The sequence below is a fragment of the Meles meles genome, chromosome 9 (genome assembly GCF_922984935.1).
Source record: "Meles meles chromosome 9, mMelMel3.1 paternal haplotype, whole genome shotgun sequence".
NCBI lineage: Eukaryota > Metazoa > Chordata > Mammalia > Carnivora > Mustelidae > Meles > Meles meles.
Genome location: NC_060074.1, coordinates 104,438,395 through 104,462,252, shown reverse-complemented (window position 1 = coordinate 104,462,252; position 23,858 = coordinate 104,438,395). Strand labels below are relative to the sequence as shown.

Here is a 23,858-nt window from a genome sequence, read left to right as displayed (position 1 = left end):
TTTTTTTTTTTTAAAGATTTTATTTATTTATTTGACAGAGAGAGAGGTCACAAGTAGGCAGAGAGGCAGGCAGAGAGAGAGGAGGAAGCAGGCTCCCTGCAGAGCAGAGAGCCCGATGCGGGGCTCCATCCCAGGACCCTGAGATCATGACCTGAGCCGAAGGCAGCGGCTTAATCCACTGAGCCACCCAGGCGCCCCTCCCATTCATATTCTTGTCTGGAAGGAAAGGATTTGCTCACGGATGCCCAAAGGCATCTGGACCCTGTCGGTGAGGCTTATTATATGATAAAATACCTCAGTCAGGGAGGAAGGGGCTTTGAAGAAGAAAGAGGCAAAAAAGTGGGCTAACACTCACTTTCTTTTGAAACCTGAACAGGTGAATGCTGGGGAGCCGGCAGTACATCGGCAGGTGTTGTGGGAGAATGAATGAATCCAACTGAGATCACATGATTGGACTAGGTCAAGTCCCTATACCTCCCCCCGACCCAGAATAGGAGGTATACAGAGGTGCCTTGGGCTTTGACGGGTAGGGTGCAGTGTTTATAGTGTCCTAGTGCTCATCTCAGGGGAAGGGAAACTCCTTTGGTGGACCTGGGTCTACAGGTAATGCTTATAATCAAAAAGCAGTCTGGGTCCAAAGCAAGGCCACAGGTCCTAGGATTACTCCCAAATCAATATAAAATGGTCATAAATTTGCATTTCATAAGAAAATGCAAAATATAAAATTATTTATAATGGCTGATCTAGTCCTCATAATTGGGGGGATAAAAGAGAACAAAAGTATTAAAACTTTCCATAAGAGCTCTGGCCAATAGTCCTCAGGAACACTTAACTAGCCATTTTAGGCTACAATTTGCCATTGATATGAATTGCATGCATTCTTCTTGATGTATGTGACACCAAGCAAATGGCCAGGATCTCAAAGTGGTCAAAAGTAAACAAGTTCTACAATTTTTTTCTGGCATTTGGCTCTTCTCCAACACTAATAAGATCTTGGCCAAAGTCATTTATTGCTGGCTCTTCCAAAATTATCGACAGAGCGTTCTTGATGTTTTAATTGTATATGATTTCTTGTCAGCAATATAAAGCTCACAAAATCCTTTACTTCTTTTCCCCAATTTCAGGAAGATCTCGGCCCCATCAACAAAGCCAGCTTCTGGCAGCTCTAGGGCACAATGAATCCTAAGGATGCCCAGTGGGCAAATGGCCACTTGAGTTAAAGTTGGGGGCCCTATGTCAGAGTCATATCTTATAAGTGGAATTATCTTATTCAAATTTTTTCATTTGGCAAGCCTGAGCACAGAATGCCCGGAAGGCATGAATAAATGATGTTTCTAGTTCCTAGAGAAGATGTTGCTGTATAACCCTGTGGACCATGCATGTCTCCATGGTCTTTAGATAATCAGTTACTAAGATTTGCCCAGAAGAGTGTCCTGCACTAAGCCTCATAAGGAAGCTGAAGGGTCCAGCCTAGGAGATCATTTTGTAAAGCCACATCAGCAAGGCCATCCACACGATGCAGAACATTTCAAATCATAAAGGTGGGGTCTGCAAAGTTCAAGAGCCCTGGTTTGTTTTCATTCATTTGCTACCTCCCTCTCTTACTCATGCCTTCGCTTGTATCAAACTCTTCTGATTTTCCTCTTGGATCACTGTCCCGGACCCACTTCCCTTCAGTGTCCCCTGAAGGCCTATGTGTTCAGGGCTCAGTGCTCTGTCCACCTCTCTTGTCTAGCCACACCCACTCCCCAGGTGACCTCCTCTCTGTCCCATGGTTGTCCATTTCATCAGTACCTAGGTGACGTGGAAATTTCTGTCCCTTGCTCCCACCTCTCCTCTGTCCTTGGGTTTTGAATGGGCTGTGTTTCAAAACCCTTTCAGTAGATTAATATTCTTTATCTTGGGACATAGTTCTTTGCAGAAGTAGGCCTTGGCCATAAGAAACTCTCACTTCCTTCCCAATTCCCCCTGCCTTTTCCTTGCCACTGACACCAGCTTAGTTCAGGCTCTCAAGACCTACATGATTTCATTCCCAACACAATGATTTCCTGGTCTCCTGCCTCTACCCACCCCAGTCACCCCTGCACACTGCAGCAGTACTGACCTTTCAAAAAAACACATCACACCTATCACAAAACACCTATCACAATTGCTCAGAAGTCTTGGTGGTTCCCTTCTGCCTATGGAGTTTCACGGAATTACAGACCATCAAGAGGGGCAGGATCATATAGATGAACCCAGTTTAGTGATTGCCAAACACCACTCTGAGGAATGTCCACATCAGGATCACTGGTAGGTGCTTGCTACCAGTACAGAAAACCAGACCCTTCCCAGAGCTATTAAGTGCAAATTACCAGCGATGGGTCCCTTGGCTTCATAGCTGTCATAAATCTTCAGCGTCTTGGGGTACTGCCCTGCTCTAAGTCCCATCTGCTTACTCCCCTCTACAACATTCCCACCAGTCTCCTGTGATGGTGAACTAGCTACATGATAAGAGATCAATTTCCTATTTGAGCATCTCTGATGATGCACCAGGAGCTGCCAGGCCCAAGGCCGTTCCTTTTTACACTACAGTGATTCTTTTTTTTTAAATAATTTTTAAAAAGATTTTATTTATTTATTTGAGAATGAGAGAGCAAGAGAGAGAGAGAGAGAGAATGAACAGAGTGAAGGGCAGAGGGAGAAAGAAACAGGGAACTTGATGCAGGGATTGATATTGGGACACTGGGATCACGACCGGAACTGAAGGCAGACACTTAATTGACTGAGCCACCCAGGTGCCCCTACACCATAATGATTCTTGTTACTGACACAGCTGGCCTGTCTCCAGTGCCTTTTTCTTCTCCCAGTTCCCACACTGACCTGATGCTCTCTCCCTGGTTTATCTGGATCTGTCTTAGCACCTGGCTTTCAGGGACATTCCCAGAGGTCCAGTGTGGTCCGATGGCCCAGGGAGGGACAGGAGTCCCTCCTCTGTCTTGCCGTCATCTCTCAAGTAGAGTCTAGACTAAGATCACAGGAGCTAGTTCACTTTACCAACTTACCTCATAGGTCAAAAATTTTTTTTTTAATATTTATTTATTTGATGGAGAGAGAGCCAGTGAGAAAGGAAACACAAGCAGAGGGAGTGGGAAAGGGAGAAGCAGGCTTCCTGCTGAACAGAGAGCCTGATGTGGGGCTCAGACCCAGGACCCTGGGATCATGACCTGAGCCAAAGGCAGATGCTTAATGACTGAGCCACCCAGGCGCCCCCCATCATAAGGTCAAATTCTTATAACCTCTTCAGAGTTAAGGTGGAAATTCAGTTTGTTTTTTATGAGGCAGTGCACCAGCTTCAGAACCAGAATGCCTGGTTTCAAATCCTACCTCTACCTCTTACTCCTGAGGGTCCCTGGTGCCTCGTTTCTATGTCCATAAAATGGAAATAATAATTATACCAAATTTACATGGTTGTGGTATAGATTAAATATACAGGTACTTCAACATATATCAAATATATCTATATCTGTCACCTGGAACAGTGCCTGGCACATAACAGTCATTAAGTAAGTGCTACTATTATTATTCTACCAAAAGGTCTACAGTGAGAACACCGACTATAATTAAAAGCAGGAATATAATCTTGTTTAGTATAATTTTGGTAACCACTTATTCTCTCTCCTCTTTAAAGCCTAAAAGTAATAAAGCTTCTCTCCAGAAAGAGAATCAAGTACTCTTTTTGTTTTGCTTTTTGCAATATAAATAGTAAGCTACATTGTGTTTCAAAAATCTTAGAATTGCTCCTGGTTCTCTAGGAAATAATCTATATGCATCTCATAATTTAGAAGTCATTCAAAATTTCTGCTTTGAACACTCATATAAGCACTCAAAATCAGGAGATTAGTGGATACCCAGACATTCAAGAATAAAGCTATTTTAGTGTTCACAGCAGAACACTAAATGAACACTGTGCATGGATATTTAAAGCCCACACCCAAACATCAAAAGAGACAGAAACTGGAAGCAGTAATTGCTTTAGAAGAGATTTTTCTTTCAAAAGTTCTGAGCAGAACAAAGATCTATGCCCTTTGGGACAGGGAAAGGCAGACTGTCCACCCCACGTGTGTAGTAAATTCATGACAGCTTTCAATAACATCCCAAAGCTTGGTAAGAGATGTGATTCCCATTTTTTCTGAAATTGAGTGAAAGGGATACCCCAAGGATAAACCAAGGGCCAAAATTAGAAGAGGAAAGGATTAACTTCCGATTTCAAGTTTTGATCTTGGAAGAAATTTACCTGGACACTGTTATAAATTATCTGCACAATACAAATGATCCCAAAATGTCCTCATTCTCACGTGTCCAATCCCAATTTGCAATATGTCAGACACGTCAAATCTGTTACCGTTACACATGTGAAGATACCATGCTCAAGTGTAGCTTATTCTTTTTTAGACCTTGAGACCGACTCTCCAAATCCCTTTGATCTGAGAACCCTAAGGAAATCAGAAACTTGAAATTTTGACTCTCCTTACCTGATATTGGATCAATAGTAAAGGCTTCATGAGATTGAATCAAAGTGATATGAAACTCGAAATCGACAGGGCAGGTGCACTGCAAAGGGATAACATATTTTTTGCTGTAAACAAAAAAAGGAAAAAAAATTTTCTTGATAATGAGTTCATTTGATCACAAGGAATAGAGACTCACGTTACATAATAAACAACCACAACCGTGAAGGCTGATGTGGCAGCTGGAGTAACTCCTGGGTGTGCCTCCCGTCACACGCAAGTCCCAAACATTAACTCCTTGAATCCCTTGAGGTGGTGGTGTGATCGTCCCCACTTACAGACAAGGCAAACAAAGCACCAGAAAGGGTAAGTGTCCTGCCCACGGTGACCCAGCTAGTTCACGGCAGAAGTGGGCTTCAAGGCAGGTCAACTGGGCCCAGTTTCCGCACTCCAAATACCTCTGTCCATGCTGCCTCTTGAGTACTGTCAGGTTCTTTCTGGGGACACCCACGGTCACAGGGAAAGGGCTTCTCTGCCACCCAATGGGCCCCAGGGAACCTAGGGAACATGGCGTGAGCAGGCTTGACCCAGAGAAGCCTGGGAAAGCCCTGGTCTTTACGGAGGTTGGACCTAGACAGTGTTGAAGAAACCACACTTCCGGTTGTGTTGGACTGAAATGTGCCAGAGACTTCTTATTTGGTAAGAAGGCCAACAAGCAGCAGAGGACCCGGAAATGCTCCCTCACCAAGACTAGTCTGACTTCTGAGTGTGCTTGAGGTTGTCCCTTACTGCAGGAGCTGCTATAGCTGGGCTGTTGCTCAGAGGCCCCGAGCTTCTCGTCATGTCTTCTCCTACTTTCAGGTCAAGCCCAGGTGGGCCAGAGTTTGCAGTGAGCGAGGCATGGAGAAGCTGAGCTTCTAGCATTTGGCCTCCCCACAGATATGGAGCTGGGGTGGCAGGTGATCCAGCCTCTTCCAGCAGCTGGACATTGAGCTCAGCCCTGCCCTCTACCCCTGTATTTCCTTCTGCCTCCTCCCTTCTCTACCTCATAACTCCTGCACCCTCACAGCCCATCTTGTCCTCCTGCCCAGCAGTTGGTCTCTACCTCTTGACCTTTAGGTGAGAGCCTTCCTGCCAACTGCCCTTCTCCCTCCCATTTCCCAGTCTGTGTGGGAGACTGTGACTACAATCAGGCTGAGCAGAACTCTCAGGCCAGTTAGCATGCTGTCTTTTGGGTGGTGCCCATCCTGACCTGGTCTGCCTCGGGGACTTTTCCCACCAGGACCTGCTTCCTTACCTGTCCCACACCTGTCTACCTGGGAGACTCTGAGTCCTATGAAGGCAGAGCTGAGTCTGCTTGCTTCTCCAGCCTAACCTCAACAAAATTCCAGAGCCCTGCATCTGCTGAACATTCAACGAATATTTGTTGGAACAAAGTAAAATAACTCTTTTCCATAGTAATTCTGGGTATATGGTATAGGTCAAATGTGGTTTTAAAAATTATGCCAAGAGCATTTTTATTGGCTTTAAATTCACTACCTTTTTAAAATTTGTGGACTATTCTGAATGTAAAGAAAGAAAGATATAGAGAGTAATATAACAGAGATCCCTTTATCCACTACAAAGCTCTCAAATCTGCTTTGGGTAAACCAAAAATGTTTAAGTGTTTAAAAATGTTTATGGATAAAGAAGATATGGTCCATATATACAATGGACTATTACACAGCCATCAGAAAGGGTGAATACCCAACTTTTGTATCAACATGCACAGGACTGAAGGAGATTATGCCGAGTGAAGTAAGTCAAGCAGAGAAAGTCAATTATCATATGGTTTCACTTACTTGTGCAGCATAAAGAATACATGGAAGACATGGGGAGATGGAGAGGAGAAGTAGGTTGGGGGAAATTGGAGGGGGAGACAAACCATGAGACTCCGAGGACAAACTGTGGACTCTGAGAAACAAATTGAGGGTTTTTGGTGGGGGGGATTGGGTGAGCCTGGTGGTGGGTATTAAGGAGGGCATGTATTGCATGGAGCACTAGGGGAGGTGCATAAACAATGAATCCTGGAACACTGAAAAAATAAAATAAAATTTAAAAAATGTTTAAAATAACTAAATAAATGAAAATGTTAAAAGAGTTTAAAAAGAAAACATTGCCGAACACTTGAAACTCCCTGTATACCTCTCCCCTTCCTCCACTTTGTCCCTCCCCAGGGCTGACCCTTACCCTGTCTCCACTGTCCATCATTCCCATGCATTTTTATAATACCATTACACATGTAGGTACTGACAAAAAATAATAACATTGTATTATTTGTTTTCAACAATATCATTCTAAAACTTGCTAATGTTGTTCAGTGTTATCTGTCTGATATTTATCCATGATATGCAATTTTTAAAAAAGATTTTATTTATTTATATGTCAGAGAGAGACAGAGACAGAGACAGAGTCAGAGAGAATACAAGCAGGGGGAGCAGCAGGCAGAGAGAGAAGCAGTCTCCCCAGTGAGCAAGGAGCCAGAAGTGGGACTTGATCCAGGACCCTGGGATCATGACCTAAATAAGCCCAAGGCAGACACTCAACAGAATGAGCTACCCAGGTGTCCCCATGATATATGATTTTTATCCATGACACATGAAGTACTGTTCATTCATTTCATCAGTCATGAATATTCCATTCCATGACTATCTCATTCCCACTTACCTATTCTCTTGCTGAAGGACATTTAGGTTATTTGCACTTTTTCACTATTGTGACGTGGCAATGACAATCCTCGCTTGGGATTCCTTGTGCCTCAGTACCAGAGCTACTCTAGGTATACCCCAGGAATGGAATTGCTGGGCAGTAGTAAAGTAAAATGATCAACTTTACTAGCTATGGCCAAAATGCTCTCCAGGTGGTCAATGTGAAGTCTAAACAGCTCAGACACAGTCTCTGAAGATCAAGCCAATGACTCATGACTCACAGCCACATGTGCCGGATGGCGCTTGGGTTGGTAACCCCAGTGATCTGCTCAGAGCTGCTGGGCGAGGTCAAGTTGGCGGCTCAAAAATGTTCTCCTAAGAGCTGCATGTTTGCATTTTCCTGAACTAAAACCAAAAAAAAGACTGCTGGGACTTTTTATATATGCCCAATTTTAAACTAATTTTAGAGCTCTGATAATTCCCATAGAAAAGGTGTCAGGATATTTGTTTAGTGACGATTACGTGAAGCCAAGTTCCTGATGCATTAACCAATTTGGAAAAACAAACAATTCCCTAAAGGCACAGAATTCCAAGTAACCTGATTCAGAAGGAGACACAGCAGTGCAAGTAACACAGATTTGCTTTTATTACTGCAGCTTGTTATTACGGGTGCTGAATCAGCATGGATGATGGCCATAATTGCGAATCAAGCACAGTCTAGATGAATTTGGGTCCCAAGGAATTTTGACAAATATAAAGGTTAGTTTATTTAGAAATTTTTCATATTTGAAAAAAACAGACTCCCATTAGATTCTAAGGGGACTTAGAGATTCTAAATACCCACGTTAATTACCATTAAAAGTGATTTACACTGAAGAAACATGAATATACACATCTTACGCCTATGGTTCCTGAGGCACAAACAGTACCCTGAGTTCTTCTAACTTATAGGAAGCAGCCAATTAAAATATCAAAAGCAGACAGAAGTTGATATTTTTGAAGTTAACCACAACTTTTATACCCATTACTTTATTATTTAAACATTTTATCAGTTACACTAAGGCCATGCATAAATATGAAGTACTTTAAAATGATGTATAAAAATATACCCAATACTTTAAAAGAATTATTCCCTATTTTGAATAAAATCCCACCAAAAACTTTTACTTATTCTTTTACTATTTTTTTATTTTAAGTTAAATTAATTAACATATAGTGTATTACTAGTGTCAGAGATAGACTTCAGAGATTCACAGGTCTTACATAATCTCCAGTGCTCACTACATCACATTTATTTTATTTTTTAATTTTTTATTTATTTCTTATTTTTTTATAAACATATAACGTATTTTTATCCCTAGGGGTACAGGTCTGTGAATCGCCAGGTTTACACACTTCACAGCACTCTCCATAGCACGTACCCTCCCCAATGTCCATAACCCCCCTCCCCCTCTCCCACCCCCCCCGCCCCAGCAACCCTCAGTTTGTTTTGTGAGATTAAGAGTCACTTACGGTTTATCTCCCTCCCAATCCCATCTTGTTTCATTTATTCTTCTCCTATCCCCCTAACCCCCCAAGTTGAATCTCCACGAACTCATATCAGGGAGATCATATGACAGTTGTCTTTCTCCGATTGACTTATTTCACTAAGCATGATACCCTCTAGTTCCATCCACATTGTTGCAAGTGGCAAGATTTCATTTCTTTTGATGGCTGCATAGTATTCCATTGTGTATATATACTACATCTTCTTTATCCATTCATCTGTTGATGGACATCTAGGTTCTTTCCATAGTTTGGCTATTGTAGACATTGCTGCTATAAACATTCGGGTGCACGTGCCCCTTTGGATCACTACGTTAGTATCTTTAGGGTAAATACCCAGTAGTGCAATTGCTGGGTCATAGGTATTTTTTAAAATTTTTTAAATGTAATCTCTACAGCCAACGTGGGGCTCAAACACACAACCCTGAGATCAAGAGTCACATGTTCCACCAAATAAGCCAGCCAGGTGCCTCCCAACCCAAACCTTTTAAATATATTTTTTAAAGATTTTATTTATTTATTTGACAAAGAGAGAGAGCACCCAAGCAGGGGGAGTGGCAGGCAGAAGGAGAGAGAGAAGCAGACTCCCAGCTGAGCAGAGAGCCTGACCCGGGGCTTGATCCCAAGACCCTGGGATCATGATCTGAACCAAAGGCAGACATTTAGCTGACTGAGCCACCCAGGTGCTCTCATAGTTTTGTTTTTGTTTTTTTTTAAGATTTTATTTATTTTTTGACAGAGAGAGAGAGATCACAAGTAGGCAGAGAGGCAGGCAGAGAGGAGGGGAAAGCAGGCTCCCCGCCGAGCAGAGAGTCGATGCGGGACTCGATCCCAGGATCCTGAGATCATGACCCGAGCCGAAGGCAGCGGTTCAACCCACTGAGCCACCCAGGCGCCCTCATAGTTTTTCTTTTTAAAAGATTTTATTTATTTACTTGAGAGAGAGAGAGAGCGAAAGAGAGTGCATATGTGGGGGGAGAGGCAGATGGAAAGGGAGAAGTAGACACCTGCTGAGCAGAGAACCTGATGCAGGGCTCAATCTCACAACCCTGCAATCAGGACCTGAGCCAAAGGCTGATGCTTGATCCACTGAGTCACCCAGGTGCCCCCAACCCAAACCTTTTAAATACTAGACTTATATCATGATTATGTACAAGTTGTGTGCCTATTAGAAGAGAGTACAGATTTGACTTATGGAAATTAGATATTATAAAATAACAATATAAATTCAAATTTCTTCCTCCACCCGTCTCTAAATGTGTGCTAATAAGGGTCAACTATCCCACGGGTTTCCAGTCAATTATATAACATTTGTTTTTACCTTAGTCTGATGTTATTTTTATCATTCACTCTAAAATTTAACATTATATTTTTCAAGAAGCTAATCAAGCCTTTTTTGAGAGAAAGAATGAATTTGTGAATTTGTAGATAACGTAAAATCAGATTTCCTCCTTAATTCCAAAATCTCAGTATGCAGAGAGGGGGAAGAAGCACTTTGCCATATATAGGATCTGACTCCTTCGGGGAGAATGCAGGTTAAATGACAACAGCATGACTAATGCTAACTTTTGACAAGATGCTAGACTCAGACGGCCCAGTAAATTAACCACTCATTAGCTGTGATGCCTACATAAAAATCTGAGGGACACACCCTAAAGATAAAGGGAGGCCTCCCCATGGAGACGTATGAATAATTTAAACTATAACATTGCCTGTCACATGTCAATTTTATAGGACTTTTCCTCTGTCAAGTGCTCACTGATGAAGGATCATGGTTAGATCCAAAGATGTGGGCAGCAACAATGTATCCATGTCACAGTCTGTCCTTTGCAAATGTATAGGAGACTTATGAAAAAATCGCATCTGGGCACGCATTGGGATCACACACTGTAGCAGCTTTAAAACAACTCTGTGAACTCTTCTCACACTCCTTCCATACACAGGGGGGTCTAGATCTTCTCCCCTGCAATCTGGGCTCCAATTGCCAGAATGTGTTAGAAAGGATGCTGTACTCCTTTCCTGAGGCCAAGTCTAAGAAAAGGCTCACTCTGCAACCTATTGTCCATGTTGTAAGAAAGCCTGGGCAGCCTGGGGAGAGAACCAAGGCTCTCAGCCCTCGGCCTGGCTGAGGACCCAGATAACAGTCAGCACATGAGTGCAGCATCTTGGAAAGTGGATCTGGCAGCCGCCCCCCCCCCCCCCCGCCACGTTGATGAGCTTCTCCACGTAGTTCACGCACAAACAAAATGAGGGATCGCTGTTCTTTTAAACCATTACCTTCTAGGATGGTTTGTTACAAAGCAATAGAAAATGGACCCAAGTGTCATTCTCTCTGTCTTGTTTCTTCCTTAGCGAATGACCACCTTATCCCCCATTTCTAGTTGGAACCTTAATTTGGCAACTTTAAAGCCCTTTTTTTTTTTTTTTTTTTTTTTTTTTGGTACTAGCCCTTCATAGGTTCCAGTCACCAGTAGGCTTGTGTTTTGGTTAACCCTCCTGACGACTTGATATGTACTCTATTACTATGCCCATTTTATGGATAAGTGAACTGACCTACAGGGTAGTCCAAAGGCACGCAGTTCATAAGAGATGAGTGGAAATTAAAGGCGGGACCCCACAACCTAAGCCTTCACTGCTATACTTCATTACCTCTCTTTGGTCTCTAAAGGAATAGCTAATGACATCTCATTGTTTGCACTGTAGTCCTCTTCTCTATTGACATTCTCTTTGAAACTGAGCCCTCTGTGCCTTATTTGTTGAGCTTTTTAGAAGGCCTTTCCTTTAATTATCTCACAAGGAAGAAAAGCCTAGAAAATCCCAAGGCCTGTTCTCAAATGTTACCAACCTCCCCTCAAGTACTACTGCGTACATAGAGACAAAGGAAGAAATCTGGGGGCTGGCTCGTTCTTTTCCTTTAAGCTTTGGATGTAAATTGTTGTATCCAGAATGTGACCCCAAAACCAGAAAGCAATCAGACAAAATGATTAGTTGCCTGATAAGCCAGACCTCCAACCCCCTAAACAGGCAATGATTTGAAAAGATATAAAGAGCTGAGGGTAAATTATGTTTCAAATTTCAAAGTATGCCCTTTTATCTAAGATAATTTATGTTCTTATGAACTTTCATGTGCTGCTTATCTTATTTTCAAAGACACAATTAATCTCACCGGGATTCGAGCCTCAAACAAGAAGCAGAGTGGACCCACGATCCTAACGATATAGTCAAATAAAGACAAACAGAGATTTACATAAAGAAATGTTCAAGTAAAAGGCATTTACTTATTTTTACACTGAGAGAATTAAACACTACCCTCATTTTAGCCTAAGCTTAGACCAGTATTGGAGGTAAAGAGCAAGAAGTAGTCAAAGATTCAGGGAGGGTCGACATCTGTCTCTTGCTGGCCTGGCCTTTGAGCGCCTTTCTTGCCTCTGGTTCAACTCTTTCCTCAACCTAATTGCTTAGTCCTCCCTGTTGCTAAAACTCCCCTCTCCCTGCCTTCCCTCAGGTCTCTGTAGTTTAGGAAAAGGTGGAACCCCAGGGAACAACCAGAATTAAAGGGGTCACCTCTGCATTCTTGGTAAAAGAAGCTAAGGCATTTCTCTAGGGGCTGGAATAAAACTGAATTCAGAAAGAGGTGACTGTGATATGCTTGCCCTCTGCAGAGATAATACGTGTCCTATTCACATATATATTTTTTAAAAACCACTTTAACAAAATATGGTAACACATACATAACATAAAATTTACCATTTTAACTATTTTTTAGTATACAGTTTAGTGATATCAAACCATTCACACTGGTGTGCCACTATCCCCACCCTCCTTCTCCAGAGCTCTTTCCATCTTGCAAAAGTGAAACTCTGTCCCAGTAACACCAACTCCCCTTCCCCCAATACCCCCAGTCCCTGGCAACTCCCAAACCTTCTACTTTCTGTCTCTGAATTTGACTACTCCAAGTACCTCATATAAATGGTTTCATACAATATAAAATAGCTTTGAAAAACTAAACATCAGGGGTGCCTGGGTGGCTCAGTGGGTTAAGCCTCTGCCTTTGGCTCAGGTCATCATCTCAGGGTCCTGGGATCGAGCCCCGCATCGGGCTCTCTGCTCAGCGCGGAGCCTGCTTCCCCACCCCCCTCCGCCTCTCTGCCTATTTGTGATCTCTCTCTCTCTCTCTGTCAAATAAATAAATAAAATCTTAAAAAAAAAAAAAAAATCCAGGGTACCTGGGTGGCTCAGTTGGTTGAGTGACTGCCTTTGGCTCGGGTCATGATCCCGGACTTCCAGGATTGAGTCCCGCATCAGGCTCCCAGCTCCTTGGGGAGTCTGCTTCTCCCTCTGACCTTCTCCTCTCTCATGCTCTCTCTCACTCATTCTCTCTCAAATAAATAAATAAAACCTTTTAAAAAAAAACACCCAAAACTAAACATCAACTTCACTTAAAAATGAAATAATTTTTATTTCATTCATAAAAATAATTATTTTAATAAGTATTATAAATAATACCTATTAGAGAAAACAGCACCTCACAACTCACTTGAGTTGCAGATTATGTGTTATAAGATGGAGTAAGGAGTGAAATTCATGAGTGGCTCCTTTGAGTCAGAGCAGGGCCCATGGCTAAGGACAGAGAACAGGGACATCTGCCATCAGGAAGAAAGTCACGTTCAAGGGAAAGGAAGAAACTGAATTGTGATGTGAGGGTAGAAGAAAAGCCTCCTGCAGGCTGATTTCTTCTTTTATTGAGAAAAATACAGCATTTATTTGGAGATAAGAGGATACACTAAAAACTACCGCTGGCTTTTTCTTCTTTTAAAATAGGGGGCACAAGGAGCCACACGTGGACTGCATTCCAAACATACCTCCTCAGAGCTGAGGGACCTGTCACAGTTGGGCCTGACACAGCAGGGAGGGGACCTGGCTTGGTCTTACGGCTTACCCACTAGCAACTATTAGAACAAAAAGCTCACAGGAAGAGTAAGACATGAATTTTTAAAGCAAAGTAATTTGCATTCAAATAATTTCGATCTTGAAATGGTTGTAGATAAGGAATTTCCGTGAGCTATTTCGGGCATGTTGAAGAAAAAGCAATTGTTTAAGAAAAGAGTCACAATTCAGTTGACTGTTGCTAATTACTCTGCTTTAAGTATTCCGACAAACATGACATAATCACATTCTAGAAACCCTGTTTGTTTTGTCTTGTTTTTAAAGATTTATTTACTTGGGGGGGGCAGAGAGAGAATATCCAAGCAGACCCCTACGGAACTTGGAGTCCAACGCGGGGCTCAGTCTCACAATCCTGAGATCAGGACCTGAGCCGACACCGAGCTGGACACTAAACTGACTGAGCGACCCAGGTGCCCCTCTAGAAACCATGGGAAGAGCGCACAGGTATGTGTACACTGTGTGTGTGTGTGTGTGTGTGTGTGTGTGTGTGTGCATGTGCACACGCATGCATGCAGGTATCAGAGACCTGGATGCTGAGCATGGAGAGCAGCAGCAGTGGTGACCAGATGTGGCCTCTTGGACAGGGCTTGGTGGGAGATCTGTCTACTGTATAAACCAAGCAAGGAGGTGACATGCCCAGGAAACACTTTCCATTTAGGAGAGTCTCTCCAACACCGAAAACTACAGTTTGTCTTTGCTGCTTCCAGAAATGTGCTTTGGGGAGACACAGAAACTCTCTGTGTTATATTCTTAAATATCAGAATTGGGGACTGGCCCCTGGATATTTTTTTGTAGAATTTAAAATGTAGATCATTTTTAAAGTTCTTACTGCTGGGGCACCTGGGTGGCTCAGTCGGTTGGGCATCTGCCTTCGGTTTGGGTTGTGATCCTGGGGTCCTGAGATCGAGTGCCATGTTGGGCTCCCTGCTCAGCAGGGAGTCTGCTTCTCCCTCTCTCCCTACTCGTGCTCGCTCTCTCAAATAAATCTCTTGTGCTCTCTCTTTCAAATAAATCTTTTTTTTTTTAAGATTTTATTTATTTGACAGACAGTGATCACAAGTAGGCAGAGAGGCAGGCGCAGAGAGAGAGGGGGGAGCAGGCTCCCTGCCGAGCAGAGAGCCGGATGCGGGGCTCCGTCCCATGACCCTGAGATCAACGACCTGAGCTGAAGTCAGAGGCTTAACCTACTGACCCACCCAGTCACCCCTCAAATAATTCTTTAAAAAAATGTTCTTACTGCTTAGTTCATGATAGCAGCTTGGTAGTTTCATAAAAGTCACAAAATGTATATGCTATGGAGTTTAAGGAATCATTCCAAGAATGTATTCAATGCCTACAGGAACGTAAGCAACAGAAATACCCCACCTTTCATTACTACCCCTATGCACACATTCATTTGTTCTAGGTGCTGGCCAAACATTGGTGCCACTCTGTCCCTTAGCCCCATGCAAACCAATCAAGCAATTTTCCAAACCAAATTTGTACAAAATCTAAGGGAGAAAAGCAGAGTATTACAATATTCAAACCAGGCCTTAATAAGGTCAATACTGTTTCCCACATTTTCAGTTTTATAGCCTTTCTATCACTTTCCCTAGGAGTCAAAAGTCTAGAACTCAACATTTTGTTTAAAAAAAAATGTAGGACTTCTATTGAAAGTTTCCTTTGGTGACTGTCTCAAGTTGGCACCCAATTCTGCTGAATGAGAGAGGGAAGCATTTATGCCCTTTCATTATTGATATAGATCCCTAAGGTTTAGGAATGGGATGATTTTCATTTCCTGTTAAATTCACAAAAAGAGACTGGCATAAGATATTAGGTCAGCAAAGGGGTATTAAATCAAAGCAATTTTAACTATAAAATATGATAGAATTTTTCATATAGTAAAAATTCAGGCTGTTATCAAGTGACTTTTCTCCTCTGAATACCAATTTTTTTTTGTTTTTTTTTAAAAGATTTATTTATTTAACAGACAGAGATCACAAGTAGGCAGAGAGGCAGGCAGACAGAGAGAGGAGGAAGCAGGCTCCCTGCCGAGCAGAGAACCCGATGTGGGGCTCGATCCCAGGACCCTGGGATCATGACCTGAGCTGAAGGCAGAGGTTTAACCCACTGAGCCACCCAGGCGCCCCTGAATATCAATTTTGAAATACAAGTTCACTGCTGCTCGATAAACTCAAATAGGGGCTGAAATAAAGCACAGGTGTGTTGATGAGTTCAAGTCATCCTTGTCAGAATATTTCCATAAAATGTTGCTGCTCCTTCGTGTCAACTTTGACTCTGGGACATAAAAAAGTGAGTCCCTAGCATAAGGACAGTGTTTCCCTGGATGAACTGAAAAATGTGAATTTATTCTCTTTGAGTAGGGAGGGCTTCAAAAAATCCTTCTGAAGATCAATGTTGTGTTGTAGTCATTCTGACCCTTTCATTCTAACCCAGTTACAGCTGTGTTTGTGGGTCCTTCAAGCAGAGGCTCTTTACTCGCACAATTCGAAACAGGACCCGGTTCCTGACTGTGCCAGTCACCCTCACTGTTGATCTTTCCCTCCCAGTGCTACTCACATTCTCCTGTGGCCCATATGCTTTCAACCATAGGGCAGTGAGAGAACTAGGTTTCATTTGGACATCCTATTCTGACCTTGGGTATTCCCACACTTTCTGAAATGAGTCAAGAGATTCACTGCCTAAAGAAAAGCATCCTTTGGTAAATTCTTAAACTTAATGATGTAAAAGTTCCAGAGACTAAAATATCCCAGGTTTGGGGTGGTGTAACCAGGGACCTGCTCTGCTGGTGTTGTTAATGTGACCCTGTGGTCTACACAGCATCTGCAGCCCCAAGATGGACTCTTAGTTCCACTTGCTTTGGAGCAACGTGACTGCCTTGCCCATGGGACCAACCAGGTCCAGAGTGGAAAATGGGGAAGTGACAGGGAGTCCAGGAAAGGGCCCAGGTGACTTTCATGTAAGCTTGTCTAGAGCACACTAGCCAAACGGACAGTCATCTTGGTGCAAGGAAGACATGTTGATGCCGCATGGAGAGTACTGGTCAACTGACTGGGTTTGTTACAGATTTTGACCGGTTATTGGGTACCAGGTAGACACTGCTAGAGAAACTACAGAGCTTGACGAATCTATGTGAATCTTTTTAGAACCACAGGAATGGAAAGATACCAAATTTCAGCACTTAATAAAAGCATGTTCTTAGTTACTTGCATCTATAGGAAGGGGAATATTGCACTTTTAAAAGACTTTAATTATTTATTTGAGAGGAAAAGAGAGAGTGTGAGCAGAGGGGCAGAGGGAGAGGGAGAAGCAGGCTTCTTGTTGATCAGGGAGTCAGTTGTGGGACTCAATCCCAGGACCTTGGGATCATGACCTGAGCCGAAGGGAGATGCTTAACCAGCTGAGCCACCCAAGCGCCCCAGGAGAAAATTGTATTTTATCTATAATACTCCCTAAAATATAAAGTGGTTATGAAATTTAATCAGCCATGGTGGTTAGACTAGTTATAAAGCAGAATTTCAACCTACAAAAGGGAAAGAGAACTAAAAGTCCTCTGCATCCCACAGTGTTTGGTTTAGAGATGTTGGACAGAGACCAGAACACAACTTTTTGTTATTTACAGAAGCTGTCAAAATACATTTTACCAGATCTTAAGCTGCCATGGTTGTTTAGAGGTAGCTAGCAAATGTCCACGTAGAATTTTATTTCAGCAAGGAAAATTTACAACCATCAAATCCAGCCAGTTGCAAATGTGGTTGATGAATATATACAAGTACACCTCATGATATTGTGGGAAAGGCTATCCAGTCCTCAGAGAGGCCCTACCCAGACCACAGTTGCTTCTCCCTAGAAGCAACCTCAAAGTAAGAAAGTAGACTTGGTGGTATTAAATGTAGATCCCATAACTTCTGGCAATTTTGTCTGAATGGATTCTACATGCAAAGAGAAAACACATTCTCTGAAGCTACCTTCTGTTAGATTTGTGTTTTCCCATAACCTTTGTTCTTCTCCATAATATACAGGAATTTTTCTTTAGCTGTAGACAGAGTTGCTCTCCTCTGACATTCACAAATATAAGTGCCGCTGGAACTCACACACTCTGGTAGAAATGAAAAATGGTGCAGTCCCTTTGGAAAGAGTTCTGGCAGTTCCCCAAAATGTTACACATAGAGTTCCCACATAACCTAGCGGTTCTACTCCTCAGTATATACCCAACACAAATAACCACGTATATACCCAAATAAAAACATACATACAAATGTTCACAGCAGTATTATTCAACGTAGCCAAAAAGTGGAAACAACTGGGGCTCGTGGGTGGCTTAGTCACCTGCCTTCCTTCAGCTCAGGTCATGATCCCAGGATCCTGGGTTGAACCCTGCATCAGGCTCCCTGCTCACTGGGAAACCTGATTCTCCCTCTCCCACTTCCTCTGCTTGTGTTTCCTCTCTTGCTGTCTCTCTCTCTGTCAAATAAATAAATAAAATCTTAAAAAAAAAGTGGAAACAACCTGATATCCATTAACTGATGGATAAATAAAATGTGGTATGTGTACATAATGGAATATTAAATGGCAATAAAAAGGAACGAAGTACTGATACCGGGAAAACCTTATGCTAACTGAAAGAAGTCAGTCACAAAAGACCTCCTAATGTATGCTCCCATGTATATGAATGTCCAGAATAGGCAAATTTATAGAGACAGAAAGTAAAGTAGAGTTTGCCTGAGACTAGAAGTTTGAAGGAGAAATGAGAGATGGGTAATGGGTTTCCTTTTGGAGTAATGAAAAAAATGTTCAAAAATTGATTGTGGTGATGGCTGCCTGTATTACAAATGATCAGACTTTATGTTTTAAATTAGTGAATTGTATCATCTGTGAATTATATCTCAGTAACAGGGTTTTTTTTTTTTTTTTACATATAAAGGCCAAGAGAAAAGGGCCCCTCCTCCCTGCCCTGCTGCAGACCTGCCAGTGGGCTGCTGTCCCCAGCAGAGGTACAGTCCCTGACCCGCTCTTCTGGAGCTTCACACCTGCCCCTCAGCTCTTACCCCGTCACTCAGTGTTAGAAGCCCACCTTCAACTTGGCCGCCAGCCTTTCCATTCCAAGCTTCTCATTACAATTTCTCTATACATTGTCTACTATTGCTAACATGTGAGTCAACCTGTCTGGATCTCACTTGTACATTACTTAGATAAAAATCTCTTTGGCGATGGTGATGATGGTGCTGGTGATGGTTGATAGCTAATTTAAATCAGTAGCTACATGCGAAGCACTGTTCTTACTATTATTAAGTATTAAAATATTCAAGAGGTGCCTGGGTGGCTCAGTGGGTTAAAGCCTCTGCCTTCGGCTCAGGTCATGAACCCAGGGTCCTGGGATCGAGCCCCGCATCGGGCTCTCTGCTCTGCAGGGAGCCTGCTTCCTCCTCTCTCTCTGCCTGCCTCTCTGCCTAGTTGTAATTTCTCTCTGTCAAATAAATAAAATATTAAAAAAAAAAACTTTAAAATATTCAAATATTGCATAATTCAAACATTCAAATATTGTTAACTATTGTTAAGTTCTACTTTAACCTATTTAAATCCTCAGGACAATTCTCCCAGGTAGGCACTCTTTTAAAAATATCATATATACATATATATATATATATATATGTATATATTTATCTGAAAGAGAGAGAATAAGCAGGGGGAGCAGTAGAGGGAGAAGGAGAAGCAGACACCCCACTGATCAGGGAGCCTGATGCAGGGCTCAACCCAGGACCCCGAGATCATGACCCAAGCCCAAGGCAGATGCTTAACCTACTAAGCCATCCAGGGGCCCCTTGTTTTGCCTTTCCAACTATAAGTCCAGTCTAACTCAGCTACAAGCGTAACCTGCCATTAGGAAAAATACAAATCTAAGTTTCTATGTGTATATACCTTAACTTTTCATGACCTATAACATTTTGGTAGTTCATCTTGGTAACTCACCTTTCACCAAGGGAAACGTTGGATAGATTTATAAATGAGGGAAAGTCCAATGTGTTCATGACAGGATAGGCATGGATGGGAATAAGCAAAGTGTCATCTCCCTAAAATTAATAGAGGGAAAAAGTCAAGTTTACCATACAGGATGCTCTAATTTTCAAAAATGAACTTGTAGATACTTTCTTATGTTGTTTTTTATCACTAAAAAGCATTTCCTTAAGAAATCTGAGTGCTTACATATAACATCAGAAATATTGAGCTTTCCTAACTATAAACAAACTATAGGAAATTAAAAAAGATTTTTTTTTTGTTTTTTATTTATTTGACAGAGAGAAATCACAACTAGGCAGAGAGGCAGGCAGAGAGAGAGGAGGAAGCAGGCTCCCCGCGGAGCAGAGAGCCCGATGTGGGGCTCGATCCCAGGACCCTGGGATCATGACCTGAGCCGAAGGCAGAGGCTTTAACCCACTGAGCCACCCAGGCGCCCCCAAACTATAGGAAATTTTAAGTACATTTCCTTGAAGTGATATTCACTATTATCCAGTAAAGCTAAAGATAACAATGTCTTCCTGTAGATACAAAGACAGTAATCTACCTACTTCTATTTGAGAAAATTATAAGCAAACCTAGTCTGTAGGAGTCCAAAAGAAACAGAGAGCAATGAACCATAAACCATGAAATGACATCAGGCCCAGAGGGCTGCTGGCCATCCTACTTCATGTTTGACCTCAAACAAAACCTCTCCAAGCCTTGTTTCTTCCTTTGCAAAATGGGAATACTTCTGCCTTTATTTTAAAGGTATTTTTAAGGGGTGCCTGGGTGGTTCAGCCAGTTAAGCATCTGCCTTTAGCTCAGGTCATGATCCCAGGGTCCTGAGATACAGTCCTGCGTCAGGCACCCTGCTCAGTGGGGAGTCCGCTTCTTCCTCTCCCTCTCCCCCTCCCCTTGCTCATGCTCTCTCTCTCAAATGAATAAATAAAATCTTTTTTTAAAAAACTAAAGATTAAACAATTTTAAAAAATAAAATATAGGTATTTTTAAGAATTAAGGCAGATGATGGCCTGAAAGAGCATTACATCCATGCAAAGTATTATATTAGCCTTACTCCTGAGTAGCAGGAGATGGGCCCTGGCCCTCTGTACCATGCCTGTCCTCGAGACTCATCTTCTTGGTGCAGGTGCTCCTGCTGAAAGCCATACCCTACCTTTGTTTTCAGTTTAGCTTTTCAATTTTCTTTTTAAAGATTGGAACTCATGGGTTACTAAGGCATACTTTTAATTTCCCCTTAAGGCTTCTCGACTTGCAAGAGCTGGACCTAGGGGAGCAAAGGGACATATGGGGGCACGCGAGAAGAGATGGATTGACAGCACATGGAGCTGGCCTGGGCTGGAGGCTACAGGATGAATTTGGTGACCTCGAAAAGGCTCACAGGGACCCACACAGCCCAGCCACCTGGAGTCAAGCCACCCAGGCTCTTATCTCCCTGCAGGCCCCTGGGGCTGCCTCTGAGGACATTCCAACACGACACCATCCAGTCCCTGGGGTTCGTAATCACAATTTGGCATACTGCTAATTTGGTAGCCTAGCACTTCAAGGAGTTTGTTTAAGCTATTTGACAAAGTTTTTTTTATCAACTCCTACAGCTTCATGATAGAGTTTCCAGGTCAGGGAAGGCTGGAAACCTGAAGCAAATGATGTCTCATGGCTCTGCCTTGGTTCTTGGTTCTTGCTCTTGCACCCAAAACCCAAGTCACCGGACAAGGACCCTCCATGCTACTCACACTGGCTGTCCAAGGAACACATGCGCTGGGTGAGAAACCACACTTATCGCTCCATTTCCCTTTGTTTTTCCCTCAGGGTATAAGTTTTGACATCGTCCTGTCCCTTACCCCTCAAAAAAACAATCTTAAGAAAACTTACCTTACAGTGAACCCGAATGCAATCATAATAGTATCGCCACTCATCTGGAGAAAACGTAACGGTGACTGTGAGGGACAAGCCGGGGACGAGGCGGTGTTCCTAGAAGACAAGCGGGCTGTGGTGGCGGCATACTACACATGCGTCCCAAGCAGACCCGCCACACGGAAAGTCACAATCCAAAGAGAGCACCACGGAGAACAGGCAACAGGCCGTGCTTACCGTTTTCACATACTTGATCTGAAAGTATTTGGTTTGAGGGGGTAAAATATGCACATGTACGTCTTCATTGGAAATATTGACCAGATGCTGCGAGAGAAAGAGAGCGCTTAGAGAAAACATTGTTTTAGCTAGCTGCCTATCTCATCATCTTGTTCCTAAAGGGATTTGAGATAAAATTTATTGTTTCACTTTTTAGAAGATTTGAAAGCATCATACACCATTTAAAGAATAGTAAAACAAACACAGCACCACTTACAATTTTTTTTTTGAAGCAGGTTCCATACCCAATGTGGGGCTTGAACTCACAACCCTGGGATCAAGAGTCACGTGGTCTACCAATTGAGCTAGCCAAGTACCCTGAAAACAACACCCATTAAAGGATAATAAAAGCATACCAAAGTGCCTTCTGCCCAGATTAGGAACTTTACTAGAGCCTGCAGCCCCCAGACAGTAAACTCCTCTACACAGCCCTCATTCCCAATTCTGACCAGTTACCAGGTGTGCCTTTTTGTTGAGCTCTGTTAACCTCAAAAACAAAACAAAACCAAAAAAACCACCAGCAAAAAGTGGGTTTATTCAGAATAGCAGAGATTTGCAAATTAGGACAAGAAGGCTGCTGCAAAACCATAGACAAGTCCCAGACCAAGGGAGATGCAAGAGGGAAGGTGGTGAGGACTATTTATAAACAAAAAGTCCATTGGAGTAAACTGGGAATTTGAAGTGTAGGGACTTTTCACTGGTTGATTGTGAATGTCTCTCACTAGCTGGGCTATTGCTAGGGGAGAAGGAAAATCTTCCTTCCTCCTGCTGGGGTCAGTGAAGTAGTACCTAAAGTATGGACTTGCAAGGTACATCTCTTCCTATGGGGTCTGCAGTCACAGAGGAGTAGCAGGGTGAACAGCCTCCCGACTCCATTATGAACCAGGTTTCCTATCACTAATCAATTTTCACAACTCCATTTCATTCTGTGATCCAGCTAAAAAGTCAGCCACCCACCAACTCCCACAACTACTTCAAATTACATGCCACTGATCCTGGGGGCCCGGCGACACTAGGGTGGTCAAAAAATCAGGAAAAAGAGTGTGGCTAGGGCGGCCTCCAATCCATGCCTGGGGCAAATGGAAAAGAAGTGGGAAGTCAGGAGTTCTCCGATGGTGACTCAAGAAGGCCTCTGCTGTGAGGCAGGACAAATTGCTTCATAAAATAACTGGGTCTATAAATAGGAGTGTTTTCCCCCTCTGCTTGAGATGGGACCAAGAACCTCAGGATCTGGGGATTTGGGCTTCACCTGGGCCAGGGGACATTTAGGAGGCCTTTGTTTCCAAAGTCCAGGCCAGAGGCTGGGACTGTCATGGGGCCCATTGCCCAAGGCCTCATGGTCACTGAAGCCCTAAATTAAAATTCAGACATTACTTCCTGATGAAGTTACAGTGGTGTTTAGATTTGTTAAAAACTCTTATTTGTCACCTGTGAACATTCCTAAAGTAACCCGGTTTTATGCCCTCTTTTGGCATATCTTTTCTTTTTTTTAAATATGCTAAAAGCCTTAAAAAAAATTCTCCAGGCTGCTCTGGACCTCCAAAGGGCCCTGCACAGGGGCAGTCTTGGTGAAGGTGTGGGCTCCTGGGGCTCTACCGACAAGATGGTCCTTCCAAGAGAGATGGGGGAGGGGGGATAGGTATGCTGGGACCCAGGATGCCTGGGGCCTGTGCCCATCACACCCAGAATCCTGGGGTGGTGGGACCTGCCTGGGGATGGGTAGGTAGCCATAGAGCCCCAGGGCCTGGAAGCCTTGACAAAGAATTCTGTCCCCATGCTTGTCATCAAGGGGGACCCTGGAGTTGGAAGCCTTGAGTGAGAGAGTCCAGAAAGAACTAGGAACAGAAGCAGTTATATTGGCTGTCACTTAAAAAAAAAAAAAAATTTTTTTTTAAATCCAGTAAGGACAGGGCAACAAATAAGGGTGTAGGGACTTGCTTTTCATATGCATCCCCAGGGTGGTAAACCTTGGAAGAAATCAGTAATCTGCACTCCAGGAGTGCTTGGTAGACACGGTGGGAGCCTAATCCAGAGTCTGTACTCC

General features: G+C 43.0%; 1 protein-coding gene across 1 annotated transcript in view; it reads right to left on the bottom strand.

The window, feature by feature from the left end:
- Window positions 1–23,858, bottom strand: part of CFAP221 (cilia and flagella associated protein 221) — an 83,425-nt gene that overhangs the window by 49,732 nt on the left and 9,835 nt on the right. The window contains exons 4-7 of the mRNA XM_046019844.1: window positions 21,776–21,862; window positions 21,557–21,655; window positions 19,640–19,740; window positions 4,515–4,618 (exon numbers count right to left, since the gene is read on the bottom strand). Coding sequence (XP_045875800.1) covers window positions 4,515–4,618; window positions 19,640–19,740; window positions 21,557–21,655; window positions 21,776–21,862 — 391 coding nt within the window. The remainder of the gene's footprint in view (window positions 1–4,514; window positions 4,619–19,639; window positions 19,741–21,556; window positions 21,656–21,775; window positions 21,863–23,858) is intronic.